General features: G+C 40.7%; 2 protein-coding genes across 2 annotated transcripts in view; one reads left to right on the plus strand and one right to left on the minus strand.

The window, feature by feature from the left end:
• The window catches only part of LOC126470448 (zinc finger protein 84-like), a 306629-nt gene that overhangs the window by 189639 nt on the left and 95618 nt on the right, over positions 1–21372 (minus strand). The window lies entirely within an intron of this gene.
• LOC126470449 (protein obstructor-E-like) overlaps positions 1–21372 on the plus strand; it is a 95228-nt gene that overhangs the window by 71165 nt on the left and 2691 nt on the right. The window contains exons 3-4 of the mRNA XM_050098290.1: positions 10847–11041; positions 20783–20972. Coding sequence (XP_049954247.1) covers positions 10847–11041; positions 20783–20972 — 385 coding nt within the window. The remainder of the gene's footprint in view (positions 1–10846; positions 11042–20782; positions 20973–21372) is intronic.

Below are 21372 nucleotides of genomic sequence, written 5' to 3' on the forward strand. Positions count from 1 at the left end.
CGTGCATTATCCTGCTGCTGAAATGTAGGGTTTCGCAGGGATCGATTGAAGGGTAGAGCCACGGGTCGTAACACATCTGAAATGTAACTTCCACTGTTCAAAGAGCCGTCAGTGCGAACAAGAGGTGGCCGAGACGTGTAGCCAATGGCACCCCATACCATCACGCCGGGTGATACGCCAGTATGGCGAAGACGAATACACGCTTCCAATGTGCGTTCACCGCGATGTCGCCAAACACGAATGCGAGCATAATGATGCTGTAAACAGAACCTGGATTCATCCGAAAAAATGTCGTTTTGCCATTCGTGCACCCAGGTTCTTCGTTGAGTACATCATCGCAGGCGCTCCTGTCTGTGATGCAGCGTCAACGGTAACCGCAGCCATTGTCTCCGAGCTGATAGTCCATGCTGCTGCAAACGTGGTTGAACTGTTCGTGCAGATGGTTGTTGTCTTGCAAACGTCCCCATCTGTTGACTCGGGGATCGAGGCGTGGCTGTACGATCCGTTACAGCCATGCGGATAAGGTGCCTGTCATTTCGACTGCTACTGATACGAGGTCGTTGGGATCCAGCACGGCGTTCCGTATTACCTCCTGAACCCACCGATTCCATATTCTGCTAGCAGTCATTGGATCTCGACCAACGCGAGTAGCAATTTCGCGATATGATCGCGGTAGGCTACAATCCGACCTTTATCAAAGTCGGAAACGTGATGGTACGCATTTCTCCTCCTTACACGAGGCATCACAACGTTTCACCAGGCAACGCCGGTCAATTGCTGTTTGTGTATGAGAAATCGGTTGGAAACTTTCCTCATGTCAGCACGTTGTAGGTGTCGCTACCGGCGCCAACCTTGTGTGAATGCTCTGAAAAGCTAATAATTTGCATATCGCAGCATCTTCTTCGCGACGGTTAAATTTCACGTCTGTAGCACGTCATCTTCGTGGTGTAGCAATTTTAATGGCCAGTAGTGTATTAAATGCATCTATAGTGTTGAAGGGTGTCACGTAGTGGGCAGAAATTACACACATCAGTTCATTATTAGCAGTTATCGCAGTACAATGTGAATTATATTGCAGTGTTAAAACGTTTTTGAGGCCGGTCAGGAAGAGTCCAGAATAATCATGATTGTTGGTCTGATTGTGTTGGAGTTTGAACTACATGTAACAAACATGTACACTAGAACGGTTATTTCATAGCCGTCGATTACATCACACAAAGCCTTCAAACGACGAATTTAGTGCCCCAAGAACACAAACTGTAACAACGACAATGGGGAAAATGTCATCTGGTCAGACAACTCAACTCGCCATCCCCATTTTTCTGGACGAATGGAAGTATTTCTGCAGAACACCATCAGAAGCGTGTCACATCGACTGTCTCCGGCCTACTGCGAAGCAGGCAGAAAGTCAGTAGTAATGTGGGGCACAAAGTGTCTCACCATGCAGGTCGCTCACTTGTTGTCGTCTATGAGAGCGTTGCAGATTGGGATGTCATATTCTGAGCGACTATCCTCACCCAATGCTGCAGACTTTGTTCCCTCGTGAGAAAGTAGTGTACCAAGACGACAGTGCTATCATGCACACTTCTGGTGTTGTTGAAGACTGGTGTAATGAAGAAGAAGAAGACGATGATGATGATGATAATGATAACACCTCGTGTTGGCTACTCAGTCCCCTGATCTGAATATAATCGAACCTTGTTTTGGAAGACAGTTGCCATATTGATTGCCTCCTTCGAGCATGCTCCATGAATAAGTGAATGTTTGGCCAAAGGAGTGAGTAAGCATTTTTCTGCCCACTGTGCATAGGTTGCGACTGTCAGATCTAAGCTGTAATTCAGGCAAGGGGAGGACCAACAGCCTGCTAATAAAAGATTTTGCTGATTTTCAGTGATATTTAGAACATTTTGTCTAACCTTTATCTGCACTCTCTTGTCCTTAGGGTGCTTAGCGCATCATTCTGATATAAATCGAAGACATGGAATGGTGCACTGTCCTGTGGAATGAATAGGTTTTCATAGGGGTGCTGCAGAGGAACTATCTGCTCTATACGATTGCCAGTACTACCCTGTCTCATTCGCTTGTATGGGATGGTGGTAAATGTACCAGATGTCTCCTCTCATTTTACATAAACGTCTTCTACATGAATGTACACTGTCCAGTCACATTGACATGACCACCATCAAAAGCCTGAATAACCACCTTTTACAGCGTGAGACGTGCAGGGAAAGAGTCCATGAAATTCTGGGAGGCACTGACAGGCACGTTGAGCCATGCCGACTCAAGTGCCATGGGCAGCTGCGTTAGTTTTCTCGGTTGAGCATCCCTGGTGCCAATAGCCTGATCGAGGTGGTCCGACAGATTCTTGATTGGGCTTAAATCCAAGGAGTTTAGTGGCCAGGGGAGTACACTACACTCATACTGGTGCTCTTCAAACCATGCACATACACTGCAAGCTGTGTATTATGTTGCTTTGTCCTACTGGTAGATGCCATCGTGCTAGGGAAAAACGAGCTGCATGTAGTGGTGGATATGATCCCCAAGGATGGATGCATACTAATGTTGATCCACTGTGCATTCCAAAATTATGAGATCACTCAGAGAATGCCATACAAAAACATTCCCCAGACCATAACGCTCTGTCCTGGTTGTAGGGTGTTTGCTTTCTGACATTTCACGCCACACATGCCAATGGCCGTCTGTGTAATGGAACATAAAAAGCAGTTCACCTGAAAGGACTACCTGTCGCCACTCAGTGGACGTCCAGAGCCATTTTGCCATGCACAGTATAATTCAACCACAGCAGCACACAAACAGTTTACAGTCTTAGTCATTTCGGAAATGCTTCCACCCTGGGCCAAAAGTCAATGATCATGCCCTTCTGGATGTCAAATAAATCGCTCCCTTTCTGTATTACGACAATGACTGCACTGTTTTCTGCGTCCCCACTTTACATACCCTCCACTGCTAGTGCTGCCACCTGTCGTCTATGAGCGGTTATTGCACGTAAACATCAAACATAGGTAGTGGCCACATTAATGTGACTGAGCTGTACATCATCACCAGCCTGACTAAACTCTGCTGTAACAGACATTTGTCAGCAATTGAGTTAGAGGTAGCTGCTGTGTGCGAATGGGAGTACACCTGTGGCTATGGCATATCAAATGCTTCAGCATGTCACATCAATGGGAAGTCATCATACCTTGTACTGGCCATAGCATGACAATTGATCATACAAGGAGCAAGGCACTCAATATCACTGCTTAGATTTTGGCCAAAGTGTGAGTGCCTGACACATGGGTCACTCCATCTCTGAGGCTAGGAAGGCTGGCACAGGACATTTCACATGCTGGCTTGTTGAGAATGTATCACTAATCTTACAACTGAGGGAAAACTGCCTACACGAGAGACAAATGTTATAGGTGATAACGTCTCGATAATAGGACTCAACAATATGCTGACTTATTAAGAATGTATCACTAATCCTACATCTGAGGGAAAACAGCCACTACCAAAGACAAATGCTGTAGGTGGCAATGTCTCGATGATAGGGCTCAACAATGAACTGATGGGTAGCTGTAGCATCAAATTATGGGGTACAGAAGTCACTGTCCCACACATGTACCTCCGCTCACATAATGTCACAGGTCTCACAGATTAGCACGGATACAGGAACATATTCACTGCACACTTGAAGCATATATAGTGATACTGGTGTATGTCAATAGCACTGTCTGTTGTGATATTTATTGGTGCACGTTGATGGCACTGTATGAGTATTATTTCAAAAATGACACAAGTTGAAGAATCTGGTCTGCCAATACGGCACATTGGTGGTGAAGGTATTCTCATGTGGAGGACTTTTACATTGGTGCCTGTGATAATTCTGTCATTGTGTCTCCCATTGGCATAAGATGTAAAACCCTACTATTTTACTAATATGCAACCATGAAATTGCCTACAGTTTCCTGAAAATGCAGCAAGACACTGTGCCTTGTCACCCCAGAACTGTGTGATAATGTTTTGAAGAACACTCCATCCACACGAAGGCACCTGAGTGACACCAAGTTACCTGATCTCAGTCCCGCTGCACATATTTGGGAAGCCATAAACTGAGATGAACCTGCCTGGGGTCCATGATCTATGGGTAGTGGCTGAGTGGCCATGGATCAGTAATATGAAGGGTTGCCAGAGCATTATGAACAACCACCTACAGTTCACATTGAGTGCACAAACTGAGTATGGATACTTCATATGAGATGCTGTGCAATGCAAAGGAATCACTTTACTTCAAATGCACATAACTGAGGAAGCTGCTAATTTAGTTGCTTTTCAAAATGAATGAACAATGACAACCTGGTGGCCAGAGAAAAATAATAAAAACAGAGGCTTGGTAGGTGTTGATTCATTGCCTTTATTATTGTCTATCAAAAATATACTGATTAGGGAAAAGTGGGTAATAAATAATAAAGAGTTAGTTGTCTGAGTCTCATCTGAGAAAATTAATGTTTTGTTGCACAACATACACTCCACATCCTTGCAAATGTAGTCTCCGAGCACATAACAAACATTTTTGCCTTTGTTGATTAAATGACAAAATCAGTTACAATTGCACTGGTCACCAAAGTATCATCATTGAACCATGTAATAATGGAAAATAATTTCCTGATTCCTTGAATTGTGTTTCCTGTCAAATCTTGACAAAGGCCTTATCTGAAACAACCATCTTCCAAAAGCAATGAGGCTGTGGACCATTAACTATGTAAACATTATTACAACTTGTTTTTGTTCCTTTATGAATACACACTCTCTCCCTTTGATTTTCAAGTAGGATAATCATTCTGACAAAATGTAGCTGATGTCCTTGCCTCCAATGTAGCTGTATATGAATCGAGCTGGATGTTTCTGGATACTGCTAAGTACTAGTCTACAGCTCTTGAATCATCTCCTGAGAATCTAAAGGTATTATATGATCTGTTCATGGGCATCTGGTACCACCTACTTCCAACTGTGTACCAATGACTTTCACTCAATGCCACAACATACTGCTGTTAGTTTTCATGCCAAAGATGACAAACACATTAATAGATGGTCGGTCATAATATCCTTGCTGGTCATTATGTATCTCATGAGGTAATACTGGGAAGATTAACAATGTGATAACTGTGATTGTGAAATGAAACTCAAAGGATGCAGAAGGCATTTACCCTACTTAACTGAAATATTATGAAATATGACCAGCCTATAAAAGTGGCAGACTGGGTGATGTAGAAAACTATTGGCTCAAACAACTATTATGAATCTTTCATAAAACATTTGGAAAAGCTATAGATAATCACACAGAAGTATAAACTAAAACATATTATTTTAGATTGTGAACAAAGATTCAGTGAATGATGTAGTCACAAAAGAAGCAAGTGTGTCAACAGCAAGATAACTCTAGTAACTTTTCTGACCAATTAAAGCTTTCACTGCAAGAAGCCATGAGCTGCTTTTGAAAACAGTCTGCGCCTTTTTAACAGAATCTGTAAGCTATGTTAAAGTACATAAAATGCAAAGCAATAATGCAGGACATAAATGGAAGGCCATGCACTCACATTTGAAATGGATAAAATAAATGTTTCCCAGTAATTAATAGTATGTCATAACAACTCCTGTAGCACATAAATTATGTTTCATCAAAAATACATTGAGAACCTTTACTGCATGCAAATGATTTAACAACAGCCACTGATGATAGTAATGAGATTAATGAACTAATCACCTGCACAAAAAATCTCTTGGAACATTTTAAATGTGGCATATTGTCAAAGCTTAATAAAAAATGTTAAAATCTGATATGCAGAGCAAACATTTGTCCTCATAAACCATTTCAGATTTATTGTCACTTCTGCAAATAAAAAAATGGGCACATTTACTATTCTTGTATATTTATATTCACTAGTTTTTTAAGCTTAAAGTTGGAATTGTTTGAAGGCTGTTATTATGAACACACGGTGGGAATTAGCTGTCTTCTCACTTGGATTGCTAGTGACTATCATCTAAACTGACTGCTATGGTATAGCCATGTTGGGTATGGAAGGAGAGGAAACAATTTAAACCCACTGTCATGCAAATTGTCCATTTATTGGAATGAAATCTACCTACTGTAGGGAGGTTACACAACAAATTAATATACTAGAATGTCAGTGGCTATCTGTCAATGGGAGATTATACATACACTCCTGGAAATTGAAATAAGAACACCGTGAATTCATTGTCCCAGGAAGGGGAAACTTTATTGACACATTCCTGGGGTCAGATACATCACATGATCACACTGACAGAACCACAGGCACATAGACACAGGCAACAAAGCATGCACAATGTCGGCACTAGTACAGTGTATATCCACCTTTCGCAGCAATGCAGGCTGCTATTCTCCCATGGAGATGATCGTAGAGATGCTGGATGTAGTCCTGTGGAACGGCTTGCCATGCCATTTCCACCTGGCGCCTCAGTTGGACCAGCGTTCGTGCTGGACGTGCAGACCGCGTGAGACGACGCTTCATCCAGTCCCAAACATGCTCAATGGGGGACAGATCCGGAGATCTTGCTGGCCAGGGTAGTTGACTTACACCTTCTAGAGCACGTTGGGTGGCACGGGATACATGCGGACGTGCATTGTCCTGTTGGAACAGCAAGTTCCCTTGCCGGTCTAGGAATGGTAGAACGATGGGTTCGATGACGGTTTGGATGTACCGTGCACTATTCAGTGTCTCCTCGACGATCACCAGTGGTGTACGGCCAGTGTAGGAGATCGCTCCCCACACCATGATGCCAGGTGTTGGCCCTGTGTGCCTCAGTCGTATGCAGTCCTGATTGTGGCGCTCACCTGCACGGCGCCAAACACGCATATGACCATCATTGGCACCAAGGCAGAAGCGACTCTCATCGCTGAAGACGACACGTCTCCATTCGTCCCTCCATTCACGCCTGTCGCGACACCACTGGAGGCGGGCTGCACGATGTTGGGGCGTGAGCGGAAGACGGCCTAACGGTGTGCGGGACCGTAGCCCAGCTTCATGAAGACGGTTGCGAATGGTCCTCGCCGATACCCCAGGAGCAACAGTGTCCCTAATTTGCTGGGAAGTGGCGGTGCGGTCCCCTACGGCACTGCGTAGGATCCTACGGTCTTGGCGTGCATCCGTGCGTCGCTGCGGTCCGGTCCCAGGTCGACGGGCACGTGCACCTTCCGCCGACCACTGGCGACAACATCGATGTACTGTGGAGACCTCACGCCCCACATGTTGAGCAATTCGGCGGTACGTCCACCCGGCCTCCCGCATGCCCACTATACGCCCTCGCTCAAAGTCCGTCAACTGCACATACGGTTCACGTCCACGCTGTCGCGGCATGCTACCAGTGTTAAAGACTGCGATGGAGCTCCGTATGCCACAGCAAACTGGCTGACACTGACGGCGGCGGTGCACAAATGCTGCGCAGCTAGGGCCATTCGACAGCCAACACCGCAGTTCCTGGTGTGTCCGCTGTGCCGTGCGTGTGATCATTGCTTGTACAGCCCTCTCGCAGTGTCCGGAGCAAGTATGGTGGGTCTGACACACCGGTGTCAATGTGTTCTTTTTTCCATTTCCAGGAGTGTATATGCAGAGATGGACAAATGTACACAATGGTCCAGCTATTGTGTCCATGCCAGATACATCTCACCACTCATACAGCCAAAATATGCATACATAAAATGTTCACTCTCTCAGGATAGGGAACCAAAACCCATATGTTACATGGGACATATACATATACAGCAAAAGAAAAAAAATCACAGTACCAGTAAACAATTAATGGAGAGTAATAAAATTTGGGGAATATGTTCGTCTGGGTAATGTATTTAAGTGATTAACATTGCGAGATCATAGGTTAATGTAAGTGCAAGATAAGCCACTGCAAATGTGAAATTCTGGTACATTAATAACCAATGTAACTACCAGGCTGTTGAATACACATGCGTAAATGTGCAAGCATTATGTTGTAACAGGTGCCAGATGTCAGTTTGTGGGATGGAGTTCCATGCTTGTTGCAGTGGGTTGATCAATACAGGGACAGTTAATGCTGTTTGTGGATGATGCTAGAGTTGTCATCCAATGATGTTCCATATGTGCTTGATTGGAGACAGCCTGGTGATCGTGCGGGCCAATGCAACATGTTGACACTATGTAGAACATGTTGGGTTACAACACTAGTATAACCACGAGAGTGCTCCTGCGGACAGGTTGGATGCAGGGCCTCAACTGACCTCCTTCTGTTCCATCATCTTTCGGGCGTGCACTCGGGACAGCGACAATTCTTCTTGCGATATTTCAGCTAGAAACCTCCCAGCCATCTTCAAGGCAAGTTGGAGACTGAGTTCATAGCATTTGTGCGTGCCTATTTATATGGAGAGTCATGTGGTACAAAGCTGCTGAGGATTGAAAGCGCATGCGTCAAAGATATCAAAGTCGCCACTACTGCGCTAGTCATAGATAAGATGTATATAGCAAAGATAAACATAAAAAGAGTGCAAACTAAATAGTGCTGCTGCGAATCCACTGTGCTTGTAAATAAATAATTAATCTTTAAATGTGGTAACATCTGTCGGAAGGGAAGATGCAGAAATTCTTTCCGAACGAAGGTGTGAAATAAGCAGTTTCCAAGCATTGTCAAGATGAAATCCTTCGTCACGGTTTAGCAGGTTCCAGAATCACAGTTAGTAACAGTTCATTGTGTCACTATGGTGTCAACTACTGCTCAGATTGCTGTTGCGGATGCAGTATGATGTGCCAGTCATATGCCAAACATGATGGTCTTCCTTCTCGGTAGTGCCATGTAACCATTCAGAGCCTAGTCTTCTTGCGACCATACATTCTCATGTCCACCACTGCAGCAATCATGTTCAGTGGCTACATTCCGGCCAAGTGTCTCTGCAATATCATAGAAGGAACATCCAGCTTCTCGTAGCTCTTTTACATAACCTCGTTCAAACTCAGTGAAGTGTTGAAAACGGCATCTCAGTCACCTTAAAGGCATTCTTGACTAACATCAACTCACCACATCCATTACAGTGTTTGTTTAAAGCAAACCAGATATGCATCCTCATAGGGGTGAGACTAGTGCAACTTTTATGTGACTGGTGCAAAATTTGAATAGACACCATCTTTCAGATGTAGTAACATACCTACCAACTTTTGTTTGTTCATATCACACAGCTCCTTCTTGGTGTTGCAATTTTTTTTTTTTTTCAGTGTAACTTACACCTATACATGGGGAACATGAAGTACAATATTTTGATCCCAGCATTATTAGATAGAGGTACCATTTACATACAGATTACATCTACACAAAGAAAACAGGGTCTAATATTATGAGCGTAGCAACACTAAATGGTTCACAGCATGGATGTCCATCTACCGTAGTGGGCTAGATGCACACTGGTGTTTGCACACTGCAGGGGTGTACACATCAAATCTATATATACATAAGAAATCACAATGTACTTCGGGTCTCTTACCACATGAGTCTACACTCTCAGGTGATCATGAGAGGTAATAACAGAATAGATACATGGTGCATGCAGCTAACTATCAGTGCAAACATACTGACATTAATAGAGACAATGTTATTTCACACATGTAGATAGGCGACTTATGAAGAGTTTATAAGGATTCATGAGCACACTCATGTGGGCATATGCTGCACCATTTAGCATGCTCTGGAGGGCACTGGACTACTGTCCACACTAGTATTAATGTTGGTAGTAATTGAGAAGCAGTTTCTGGTGTTGCACCTGGAATAACTGTCAGGGTAAGGGGTCAGTGTGTGCCCTGATATTTAAATAAGGTAGGCCCATTAGTTCTCTGTGATAAATTAAGTAGCCTGTAATACTCATGCTGCTTAGTCACACAAAACTGAATTACCTGTGCATGATCTTCTGAGTGCTCATATATCTATCTGGGAGCACAGTGCAGCAAGCCATTAAGTTCCATTGTCACTCAATTATACATTGCACAGATCACTCACTGCCAGTGTCCGAGGTATCACTTGCTCAGCATTCATGCGCGAAGTGTTGGTCATGGTGTAAAGTCTTCTGGCCACACTTTCTGCTGGGAAAAACCCGCCTACACCAAAGAGGTGGCTGGAGAGTGACTCATGTTGTGCTAGGATGCTTGACACATACGAACAGTTTGGCATGTGTTCTCATGTCTTCTGTTGTAGCATTTGTGTTGTTTGATTGAGTGGCAGATGCAAACATTGGGGAGCACACACCACAATACAAAGGAAATGAGACGTGAATCAAACCAGATGCTTCCATGTCATACACACTAGTTCTTCACAAATACACTGTACTATAAATTACTACACTAGACTGCCAGTTTACTGATATATGTGAGTATACAGAAACTCGTAACTTAAACAATTTAGAATGTAGTATTAAAATGATTTCAGAGTAAATTATTTTATTTTATAATGGAAGATTTGTGAAAGCTTATAAGACATAGAATTTTTTTTATTTTTTTGAAGTAATACAGGCAGTTCTTTTGTGCTGATATTTTAACTGCATGGGATATTAATTCACTTAGCAAGCAATTTTACTTAATGTATAATTGTAGCATTAAATGAGTTACTATAGCCTAATGACTACGCTTGACATGATACGTGACTGTAATAATAAAGACACTCGAGGTTAATACACTGTATCTGCTCTATGTAACAGAAAATATTTACTTACAGCTAGTTTTACTAAATTATATTGAAATTTCAGGAATGAAATAATGTACATGTTTCTTTCTTTAATTTTACTTTTCTCTATATGCAGAGCCTGCTCAAGCAAATGAACGATGTCCTCGCCAGTTTGGATACTATAAGATGGGTGACTCTGCACATTGTGGGCAATTTATGAACTGTGTGGGAGGACGTGGTTTTGTTTTTGACTGTCCTGAAGGTCTAGCGTTCAACCCTGAGTTACTACGGTGTGAATGGCCAGATCAGGTCAAAGATTGTGATGCTGAGGGTATGTAAAAACTTGTAAGATACCAACTGAAACTTAAAATGTATGTTCATGTGTCACAATTTTGATAAATATGAGAGGTATTTCCAAGAAGAAGTCAAGTATTTTACAGTAAACTTGATAGTTTAAGTCCCCTTCCTATTGGAAACAATGTACCAGGTATTGCATGAGTTTTGGCCATCAAAATTCATGTCAGAATTTTGAAAGCATGAAGTACAGTCTTGGACAACATGACAGATCAATGTTGAAGTCATTTTTAGAACAATGAGGCTAAAAACAAATCCTTGTACATGCATGCAGTCACACCAAGCATTGTCTAATTCAAGAACAGAAATCTCCCATTATAAATACTTTCATGTTATCTTGAGAAACCAACTGGAAGTAATTTCTATGTGTCTCCCATTATAAATACTTTCATGTTATCTTGAGAAACCAACTGGAAGTAATTTCTATGTCTCTCATAAACAAAAGATTAGTACACTGATTTATGGAACACAAGCTGATTTACTTCAACATGACAGCTACAAAATTTTCTTATTGGGCAATCATGAATAACATGGTCTACCATTTGCTCTATTTGGTCGTAATGTGTCTCAAGGCTGTGTATGATCTTGTATTTATAAAGGGATGCTTTGCACCTTGCATGCCTGGTTCTGATGTGGCTGAGTTTGTCCCAAACTTTTCTTGGCAGCTGGCTGCCTGTAGGTGGTATAATTGGGCCACACCTTGTTCAGCGAACAGTATCCAATTAACTATACAGCACTCTGTTAAATTGCAAGTAGTAGGTTGGTGAATACTGTTGAGATCCCACACATGCTTTCTGATAATGTTTTTCCTAGTTTCAATTTGTCGTTTGGTTATTTCAAGATGAGTCTGCAATGTGAGAGAGTGATCAGGCATTACACCTAGATATTGAGTATTTGGTTTAACTGTGCTCTGTGAAAGTCAGTATAAAGTTTAATGTTGGTAAGCTTGTTATTTAGGCAGGATATGCACCCCCCAATTTTACTGGTATTGAGATAAAGTCTCCACTGTTTCTAATATTTATGTAGCAAATGTAGGTACTCTGTGAATCTTCTTCTTTTTCTTCTTCTTCAAAAGATTTACTTTATGTTACTAGAGCAGTATAATCTGACAAGCAAAACTTTTAAGATATTGTTAGCAACAAGTCACTGGTGAATAAGTTGAACAAAAGGCATACCAACACCAATCATTGAGGCACAGAAATTTTTATTTTATATGACTTATTGGAAAGTTTTCATACTGTGTTTGTGAACTAGTGATTTCAAACATAGCCTACAATAGTTGAGTGATCTTAGCACAGTGTATAGTTTATTTTAACTTCTGCAGTTATTTATTTATTTTCTGGTTCCATGGACCATAAAACCTAATGCTACTTTGTCATGCAGTGAATAAGTACATACTTTACCGAAGGCTGATTAGCAAATTTATTAACACAGAATTAAAGAACTAATAAAAACATGAAAAAACAAGGTGTATAAGATTAAATAACATATTACACAGAAAAGTTTGCAAATGCAGTGAGGAGCTCCTGTGTAGAATTGAAGGAGTGTGCCACAAGGAAAAATTTCAACTTAGATTTGAATACTTAGGGTTTATCACTCATTTTTTTTCAGGTCTGTGAAAATGAAACCTTCTGAATAGTGCACACCTTTCAGTACAATGCTTGGCGAATTGTTATCTGAGTGTATATTATTTTTGTATCTAGTGTTCACTGAATGAATGTTGCAGTTTCTTCTGAATGAGTCAATATTGTCAACAATAAAATCCCATGTGGAATGTATGTACAGGTACAGCAGAGTTAGAATACCAAGGCATCTGAAAAATGGCCTACACAAAGTTCATGAACTGACATCAAGATCAGTCTGACTGTTTGCTTCTGAGCTAAGGATATTCTTGCTGAGTGCTCAGAGTTGTTCCCATATATAACACCACATGAGATAATAGAGTGAAAATAAGGAAAGTAAACAAGCATTCATGTTTCAGAGTTGGAGACAGAAGAGATCATTCTCATAGTGAAAATAGCACCATTCATTTTCTGTGCAAGATCTTGAATATAATACTGGCAAGGAAATGAAAAGGATAGATTGCTACTCACCACATACAGGAGGCACTGAGTGGCTGACAGGTACATTGAAAAAGACTGCTAGAAATGATTAGGCATCAGCTTAAGTCCTCCATCAGGTGTAAACAAAACAAAACACACCCCCCCCCCCCCCCCACACACACACACACATACATGGCCACTGTTGTCTCCAGGCACTACTGTGCCTGTCTACCTCTCAACACCTCCTTTATGTGGTGAGTAGCAATCTATCCTTTTGATATTATTGTTATTCCATCCTGGATTTTCCATTGCTTGTTACTCCCAAGGAAGCCTCCCATATACCCTCAGTCATAACAATTTAAAATGGTCAACTTCACTGATTGTTTCACAACCTTCCAACAATACAATTCTCCTTTTACAAGAGTTCCAAGTCAGAAACTATATGCATTGTGTTTTGTTACATTTAAGCATTATTGTGTTCTCTGAAAGCCATGTGCTGAGGTTAGTGACTACCCTATTAACTACATCATTTATATTACACTCAACGTCTTTCACAATAACAATTATTTCATTTGCAGAGATAACAATTCTTGTGTCTTCTCTCATATTTAGTGGCAAGACATTGAAATATACAATGAAAAGCAATGCACTCAGAGCAGAATCCTATGTCACCTGCCAAATTACATGAATCCAGTCAGATTCAAACCTCTTCGCTATTTGTTGAAAATGGAGGACAACTTTGTGCTTCTTATTTTCCAGATTTGAAGTGAATCATTGTTGAATCTTTTCCATAATCCCATAATGTTCCAACTTTCACAAAAGTGTTGTATGCACCATGCAATGAAAGACTTTATTTAAACCAAAGAAAATACCTCTTGTTCTCAACCTATTATTTAGCACCACTAGTACCTCACACATAAAAGAATAAATAACATTTTCTGTAGATACACCCTTCTTGAAGTCACACTGTGAGTTTGAAAGAAAAGCATGAGTACTGAGCTGTGCCACTACTCTCTTCTACATTGCTTTCTCAAAAACTTTTGAAAACGATGTTAACAAAGAAATTGGTTGGTAATTGTCTGTTATTTATTTCACTCTTTTCATAAACTGGCTTCACTAATGAGTATTTCTATCTCTCAGGAAACTGACCACAGCCAGGAACTGAGTACAGCATTAATGTATGGCACACTGATCATCACAATCTTACTTGATAGTGCCGATGCGAATCTTTACACTTCAGTGTTGTAATAATTGATTCACTTTTATTTTTGCTTGTTTCCTGCAGCTTTATGCGATGTGGTTGTCTCAGATCACCAGCTTTCAAGCGTTCTAAATATTTACCTGTACCAACAAAATTTTGATTTAAATTGCTGTCTATTGACAAGGAGTGATTATTAAATATTTGGCACAACTCTGACAAAGCACTAACAGTGTAATTCTCACACAAGAGGGGTATAATATGTTAAGCACCTCTATTATGTCCTGATATCTCTTTCACAATTGACCATACAGTTTTAATTTTATTCTGAAAGTCTGGTACAGCACGCTGCGGAATTTGAATCCGCACCAGATGGCATGGAGGTCAAAGACCCCTAGGGGTCTCTGCACCATCGCACCGCAAGCCATGGTGGCGCGCGCCTCCTGGCCAGATTTAGTTTGAGGGCGCCACAGTGGAACAAGTGGTCCCAGTGGCCAATAGCGGCACCCCCTGAACATGTATTTAAGCACCTGCCTCTTGCTCAGCCAGCCAGTCTAATCTTGTGTGCGTCTCTGGACATATGGCCTTGCCTTAGACAGCGTATTTACTTTCTTGTTCCGTGTATGAGTGGACGTGGTTTTCTTGTGATTCTGCTGTTTCGATTTTCTGTTGTTTGTTAGGTACTTCATTGATCGTGTCTATCCTTTTCCATTTATGTTGTTGCTCGCGGGCTGCTCCGTGGGTCCTGCCACACTTTCTGTCACATCACCCTGCGACCATTCCGGCCACAGTTACAACAGAGAGCTTTCTATTCTCTTGGTGTAATGCACTGTTTTAGCCTGCCTGATGACACTCTTTGGCACTTTGCCGTATTGTTTGTAGTAAAATTTTGTTAAGAGACTCTATCTCTTCTTCACATGATGATACAGCTCCCATTTCCTCATACATTGTATTCTAATGCTATTAGTTATCCACACTGATTGCCTATTACTTCTGCATATGCACCCACACATTTTTAATGGTAAAGAGCTATTCTGAATCCTATTTTGATGTAGTCCATGTCTAGTATAGCTGGACCTATAGATACCCTCAAGTGGCACCAGTGAAATGTGTGCTTTGTCAGCAGTCATTAGCTTCCTCTCAAGTCACATATTAACTCGCCTCACAGCGCTGTCATGATGGGGTTGATTAAAATGCCAGAATGGCTGTACAAAGCAACATTAGTAATCTGAGTTGGAGTAGCAATCTTATCCAGGTCATTACCTGTGTCACATGCCCAGTCCCACCCAAGACTATTTCCAACCCCTCCCACTATCACTACCTGGTCCATCTATCCATACAGCAGTTAAATCAATAAATGTGACAGGCATTTTCTGGCCTCTTTGAAAGTCTGTTTTAAAAAGTGAAATTACAGCTAAGACTTGCTCACAACTATTTCAGTTTCATCTGAACCCAGCTTTTTCCAGGAGTTCTATGATGTCAATAATCACCTATATTCTGTTGTAATGTAACCCTTCTGATAGTAATAGCATATACTGAGCAATGCAAAGGTGCAATTGCTTGGTTTCACTGGTTTTAGAACTGCTAGTGGCTGAGATATTTTAAATTGTTGTGGGATTTTGCTGGCTGTGGGATTGTGAGAGTAGAAATGTGGACTATTTTGTAACTTACAGGTCCAGACATTTAGTAAATTCAGGATAAATTCTATTGTTTTCTGCACCCTTCCTCAGTTTCAGCTTGAGCTGGAGCTAAGATTTCCAGCATCCTTTACTTCTTTGCACATATCTTCTAAGTCTTTCTAAAAGGTCTTTTTTTTTTAATGTGGAACAAGTGAGACATTCTCTGTATGGTTTCTGTTATGGTGAGTTAACTCAGATGGAGTAACATTTGGTGCTTGGCTTAATATTGACGTTGCTGTCCGCAATTGTCACAGAAGAAACAAAGTTTATATTTTCTGTTATTTTTTTACAGCTAGCTTTCCAAGACTCATTTATTGCCTGCTGTATCTATTTTCCTATGTCTGGGTTACTTGTCTGTAAATATTCCTTCTGGAGATTTTCTGTATCTTCCAACAAGGTGTGTGCACGTCTTTATAGCTGTGTGGAATATTTATTTTTTGCCGCAGCAATTGTGGCACCTATTAGTTGACCACAATACTATTGCATCTGCTATTGAGGGTGCTTTGGTCAACTTGTTGTGAATAAGCATGTGATCGTGGTTGATGCTATATGCACAACTGACCTGAAAGTATTGGCTGTGTGATGCATTTTCCACAGTCATCTCTGTACTTGTTTACTGTAATGTCACCATGAGTTTCCTGTAATGGCCAAGTGCAGTAACATTGTGGGTGAATAGTAGAAAGTGGTTATAATTTTTTACTGTTAATGTTATCCAGTCTAACTCCTTTTCTTTTTTTACACTCTCAGGTGCCTTTCTAAAATAACATCTTTTAATGAGGGGCAGTTGACTTCCAATTTTAAGTATAACTTGCTGATGCTGATTGTGTGGAAAATCAGGCAAGACATTTCTTGTGTGTGGAATTGGTAGACTGGAACTGTCAGTTGTAACAGTGTTTGTATCTGGAACTGTTTCACTCTGCCATCTATAACTTGGATTTTTTTTCTGTCTTAAGAGCTGGTAGGGGAGGTCTCATCAGTCTTACTGTTGGTGGTCTACAAACTGACATTATTGTAACTCCAGGTATTTTATGGTGACAATTTGAATTTCGTGTTGGCAAATTCAGTCATTTATATTACATTCCTATATGTTTCAATGAGTGTACATTAGGGAGACATCATATTTGATGCAATGTTTCATATCTTTGTCAATATTGGATGAAAATATATCAATGAAGACCACAGATATTGAAGGTTTAGTGACTCCTTCATATGTGGCAGTAACTACACCACATCACTACCAGCCATGCAAGTCAGCCACCTTGGAAACTAAGAATATGGCAAAATAGCTGGCCACAGACCAGGCAGAAACCAGTTTCCTTTCGGGCAGCCACTGCAAGCAGATCATCATCAGCTACAGTCAGCCACCATCTTCTCATGATCACTACTGCTGGACTTGGAGTACAACACTGCTCCATAGAGTTGGACTGTGCCAAAATTACTGTCTCATCCTGCTGCACTGCCGTGATCTAGACTCTGTCAGTAGTGCTTGACAATAACTGATACATGTAAAATATGTCCTCTGGATAACTGTGCTACTGTGGACTATGTGGTGTGGAACTGTCTAAAATAGCTCACATTAATATCAAGTGATTTATGCTGAGCTCCTACAATTTCTCTCATCAGCTCCATCTACTTATTTTCTCATGGACATCACTCTTTCAGTTACAGATTGTGTACTCCAAATTCCAGCATAAAGAGTAATTATCTCCTGTGTGGAGTAGGTTATGGAAAACATCAGTACAGAGAAGCAGCTATTACAAAAGTTCTTTGTATTCTGCATTAAAAACAACAAAGTTATTTTACATCTATGATATGAATCAGAGTCATTAGCTTTACTCGGCCCATACTTGAAACCGCAAAATCTTATTGACAGACAATACTTTGAAAACTATTCATTTATTGTGCAACTTTGAATTTACATAAGCATCCTTAATTTTACTGATGTCCAGAAAAAGTGGTTGATTTATTTTGTGAAGAATGTTATTCACTACAACATTAGCAGGGATTAGAAATTCTAGACTTAATTTATAGAAATAGTGACAAAAAAGATATGCTCCCAGTTTATTTTTCAATACAGGGAGCAGCCAGACAACAAGTTAAAATGTTTGCAGGAGATATATGCATGGTTCAGTCACATTAATGTGACTGCTGCCTATGATCAGCATCAACATGTAGGTGGCAGCACTAGCAGTGGAGGGCATATAAAGTGTCTTGGGGCACGCGGAAAGCAGTGCAGTAGTTGTGCAGAAATGGAGTGATTTATCTGACGTCCAAAAGGGCGTGCTCATTGGCTTTTGGGCTGAGGGTGAAAGCACTTCTGCCACAGCTAAATTTTAAACAGGTTGCACACTGCCATGGTTAAACCATACCATGTATGACAAAATGGTGCTATCCAAAACCGGCACCAAGGCAACTGTGGTGCACCAAGGCCCACAGATACGGGGGTGAACGACAGCTACAGAGGTGTGTACAGACAAATATATGTGCAACAATAGAGCAACTGACCACCCAGATGAACCAAGGGTCTACCAAAAGTGTCTCCTCAATGACCATTCAGTGAATGTTGTTGAGTGTGGACCGTCACAGCAGGCACCTTGTACCTGCATCCATGCTGACTGCTGTTCATCTGTGATGAAGGTTAGAATTTGCACACCAGTACTTCAACTGGATGACCACTAAGAGATGATAAGTTGCCTTTTCAGATGAATCATGTTTTATGCTCCATCGGACAGGTGGCTGTTGGCATAAATGTCTGAAAGAAAATCATCAGAAGGGTCCAGGCCGGAGGGCATTCCCTGAGTAATCTCACCATTCTGGAAGGCACAATGGATTGATACAAGTATGTATCTATCCTTGGGGACCATGTCCACTCGTACATGCAGCTTGTTTTTCCTCGACATGATGGTATCTACCAGTAGGACAATGCAACCGGTTACACAATTTTCAATGTATGTGCAAGGTTTGAAGAGCACCAGGATGAGTATACCATATTCCTCTGTCCACCAAACTCCCCAGATTTAAATCCAATTGAGAATCTGTGGGACGACCTCAATTGGGCTGTTGATGCTATGTATCCTCAACCAAGACACCTAGATCATCTTCCCAATGGCATTGGAGTCTGCAGGACTCCACATCCCTATCAGTACCTTGCAGAATCTCTTTGACTCTCTTCCCGCATATCTCACAGTGGTCTGCACTGTAAAAGTTGGTTAATCAGGCTTTTGACAGGTGGTCACATAATTCCTCTATAAACTCCAAAGAAAAACACAATGCCTATGAGTAACTTATTTTAATATCTTTCACAAAAATTGGCTGTATTACAGCTCATCTGGAACTTATATGCCACTATAAAGACAATGTACTGAAATGTTTCTGTAAAATGGCTAAACTCCTTGAAAATGCTTTTGCTTGATGTTTGCAAAATGAGAGCAAATAATGATGTTATTACTCATATTGTAGACTAAGTATTTTATTGATATTTCCTGCAAAAATATGTTACTATATTGTCAATTGGCTAATACAATGAGAGTTATTTCTGAATGAAAAGTGAACTGAGTTAAGTAGTTTTTTCTGCTAATCAAAAAGTTGTTTCCATTTTAATGGGTATATGAGAACAGGTCCCTTCTTACCAAGGAGAAGAGGCACTAAGCAGTAGGCAGGTATATAGAAAGGAAGTGAAAGTGCTCATATTCTGTACAGAAGTGTGTTACATCTGGTACTTGTCAGTCATTATCAATGGTTTGTAATAGTGTAAAATGAGTTTTTCTATGTCTATAATGTAGGTCTGTGTAGGAATGGAATTCAAAATATTTGCAGGAACCAAGTGTAGGACTGGTTAGAAAATACCATAATCCTGTGTGGCTTAGTCAAATATGGGTCCCTCAATTAGTATTGCTTGTGTCAGAGGAAAAATTGCAACACTGGAGAAATCCATCAACACATTTTTCAGATAATTTATCACTTAATTTTATCCAACATAAACCTATATACATATGGTATGAAGCCTAGTCTACAGTTATTTTTATACCTGTGGGGAAATTTCTCAGTGTGGTTTTTTTGTGATCTACAATTGAGATGAGACATTGGTCACACTATGTAGGAGTCATTACTTTCGTAGCCTCTAGTAAAATTTTATGGTCTCTTCACCCAAAGGGTTTGGCAACAACATACTAAATGCTAAAATATTTTCCCTTCTCCAACTGCAAACATAATCCATGAACTGGAAACACCTCTCTTTGTTGAGAAATATGACCAGTAAGTGTAGCAGGTAACTGCTGTTGCCATTAATTGTGGCCACACTAAACACAAAAGGTTGTCTCACAGTTGTTGGGGAGTGTTACTGTTGTTAAACAGTGATGATTCTACGTCACATGAAAAAAATGCAGTGTTCCACATTGTTTAGAGTTCCCAGCCAATTACCAGATGTGTTGCAGACTAGGATACAGTCACTCAGAACCTACAGCATTAGTTCCAATTTGACAGTTACTACCAGTAACTCTTGGTCACAGTAGGTAGGTGGGAAATACCTGTGAGCAGATCTGTCTCTCTGATTCAGTCATATTAAGATGCAAAAGCTCTTATGGCAGATTTTGGAAGATTTGTAAGTCCTAATTTTGTTTTAATAACATTCATCACATGTAGCATGATCTTAGTTTTTTATAATAATCCTCAACAGGACTGCAATTTTTGCAGACATGGATGAGAAAGTAATTGTCTGTCAATAAACCTACATTATTGAGACTTCTTATCCTGTACTGTCACCAGTTATTATTTAACAACAGCTTTTCTTTCTTTCTTAGCTTTTCTTGGTTTCCGGTGTCCAGAGGAAGCAATTGGCAGTGAAGACATACGTTTCTATCGCAGCCCTGAAGACTGCCAGAGATTCTTTGTATGTGTGAATGGAAAGCCTCGTCTACAGCGATGTGCTGATGGCTACGCATTTAGTGATGAATTTGGAGAATGTGTTGGCGTTGAAAATGTCACTGCTTGGTGAGTGCTTTTAAGATACTTTGCATATGAACACTCATACTGTAATATTTTGTTAAATTCCTCTTATTTATTGCAACTCATCCTAGTTCAGTCTTAAAAGTACTAAAGAAGTAAATGACAGTTTAACATTCAGGGTAATTTAGACCTACACTATTGCCCCCTTTTGGGGGGGGATTTCTTTCAGGTAAAATGTGTCAAATTGTTAATGTCAAACTGAATAATGACCTTTACATTGTATGGAAGTGGTGTAAAATGGAGAAAATATATTCCACTTCAGCATGACAAATGGGAACCTGATTTAGAAATCAGCTGCAGAATATAATTCTAGACTGGAAATAATTTTCACTTAATGTCTGATGAGTATAAATGTGTTATGGATGTGGACCATCATCATGTAGAT

This window comes from Schistocerca serialis, chromosome 3 (genome assembly GCF_023864345.2).
Source record: "Schistocerca serialis cubense isolate TAMUIC-IGC-003099 chromosome 3, iqSchSeri2.2, whole genome shotgun sequence".
Lineage (NCBI taxonomy): Eukaryota > Metazoa > Arthropoda > Insecta > Orthoptera > Acrididae > Schistocerca > Schistocerca serialis.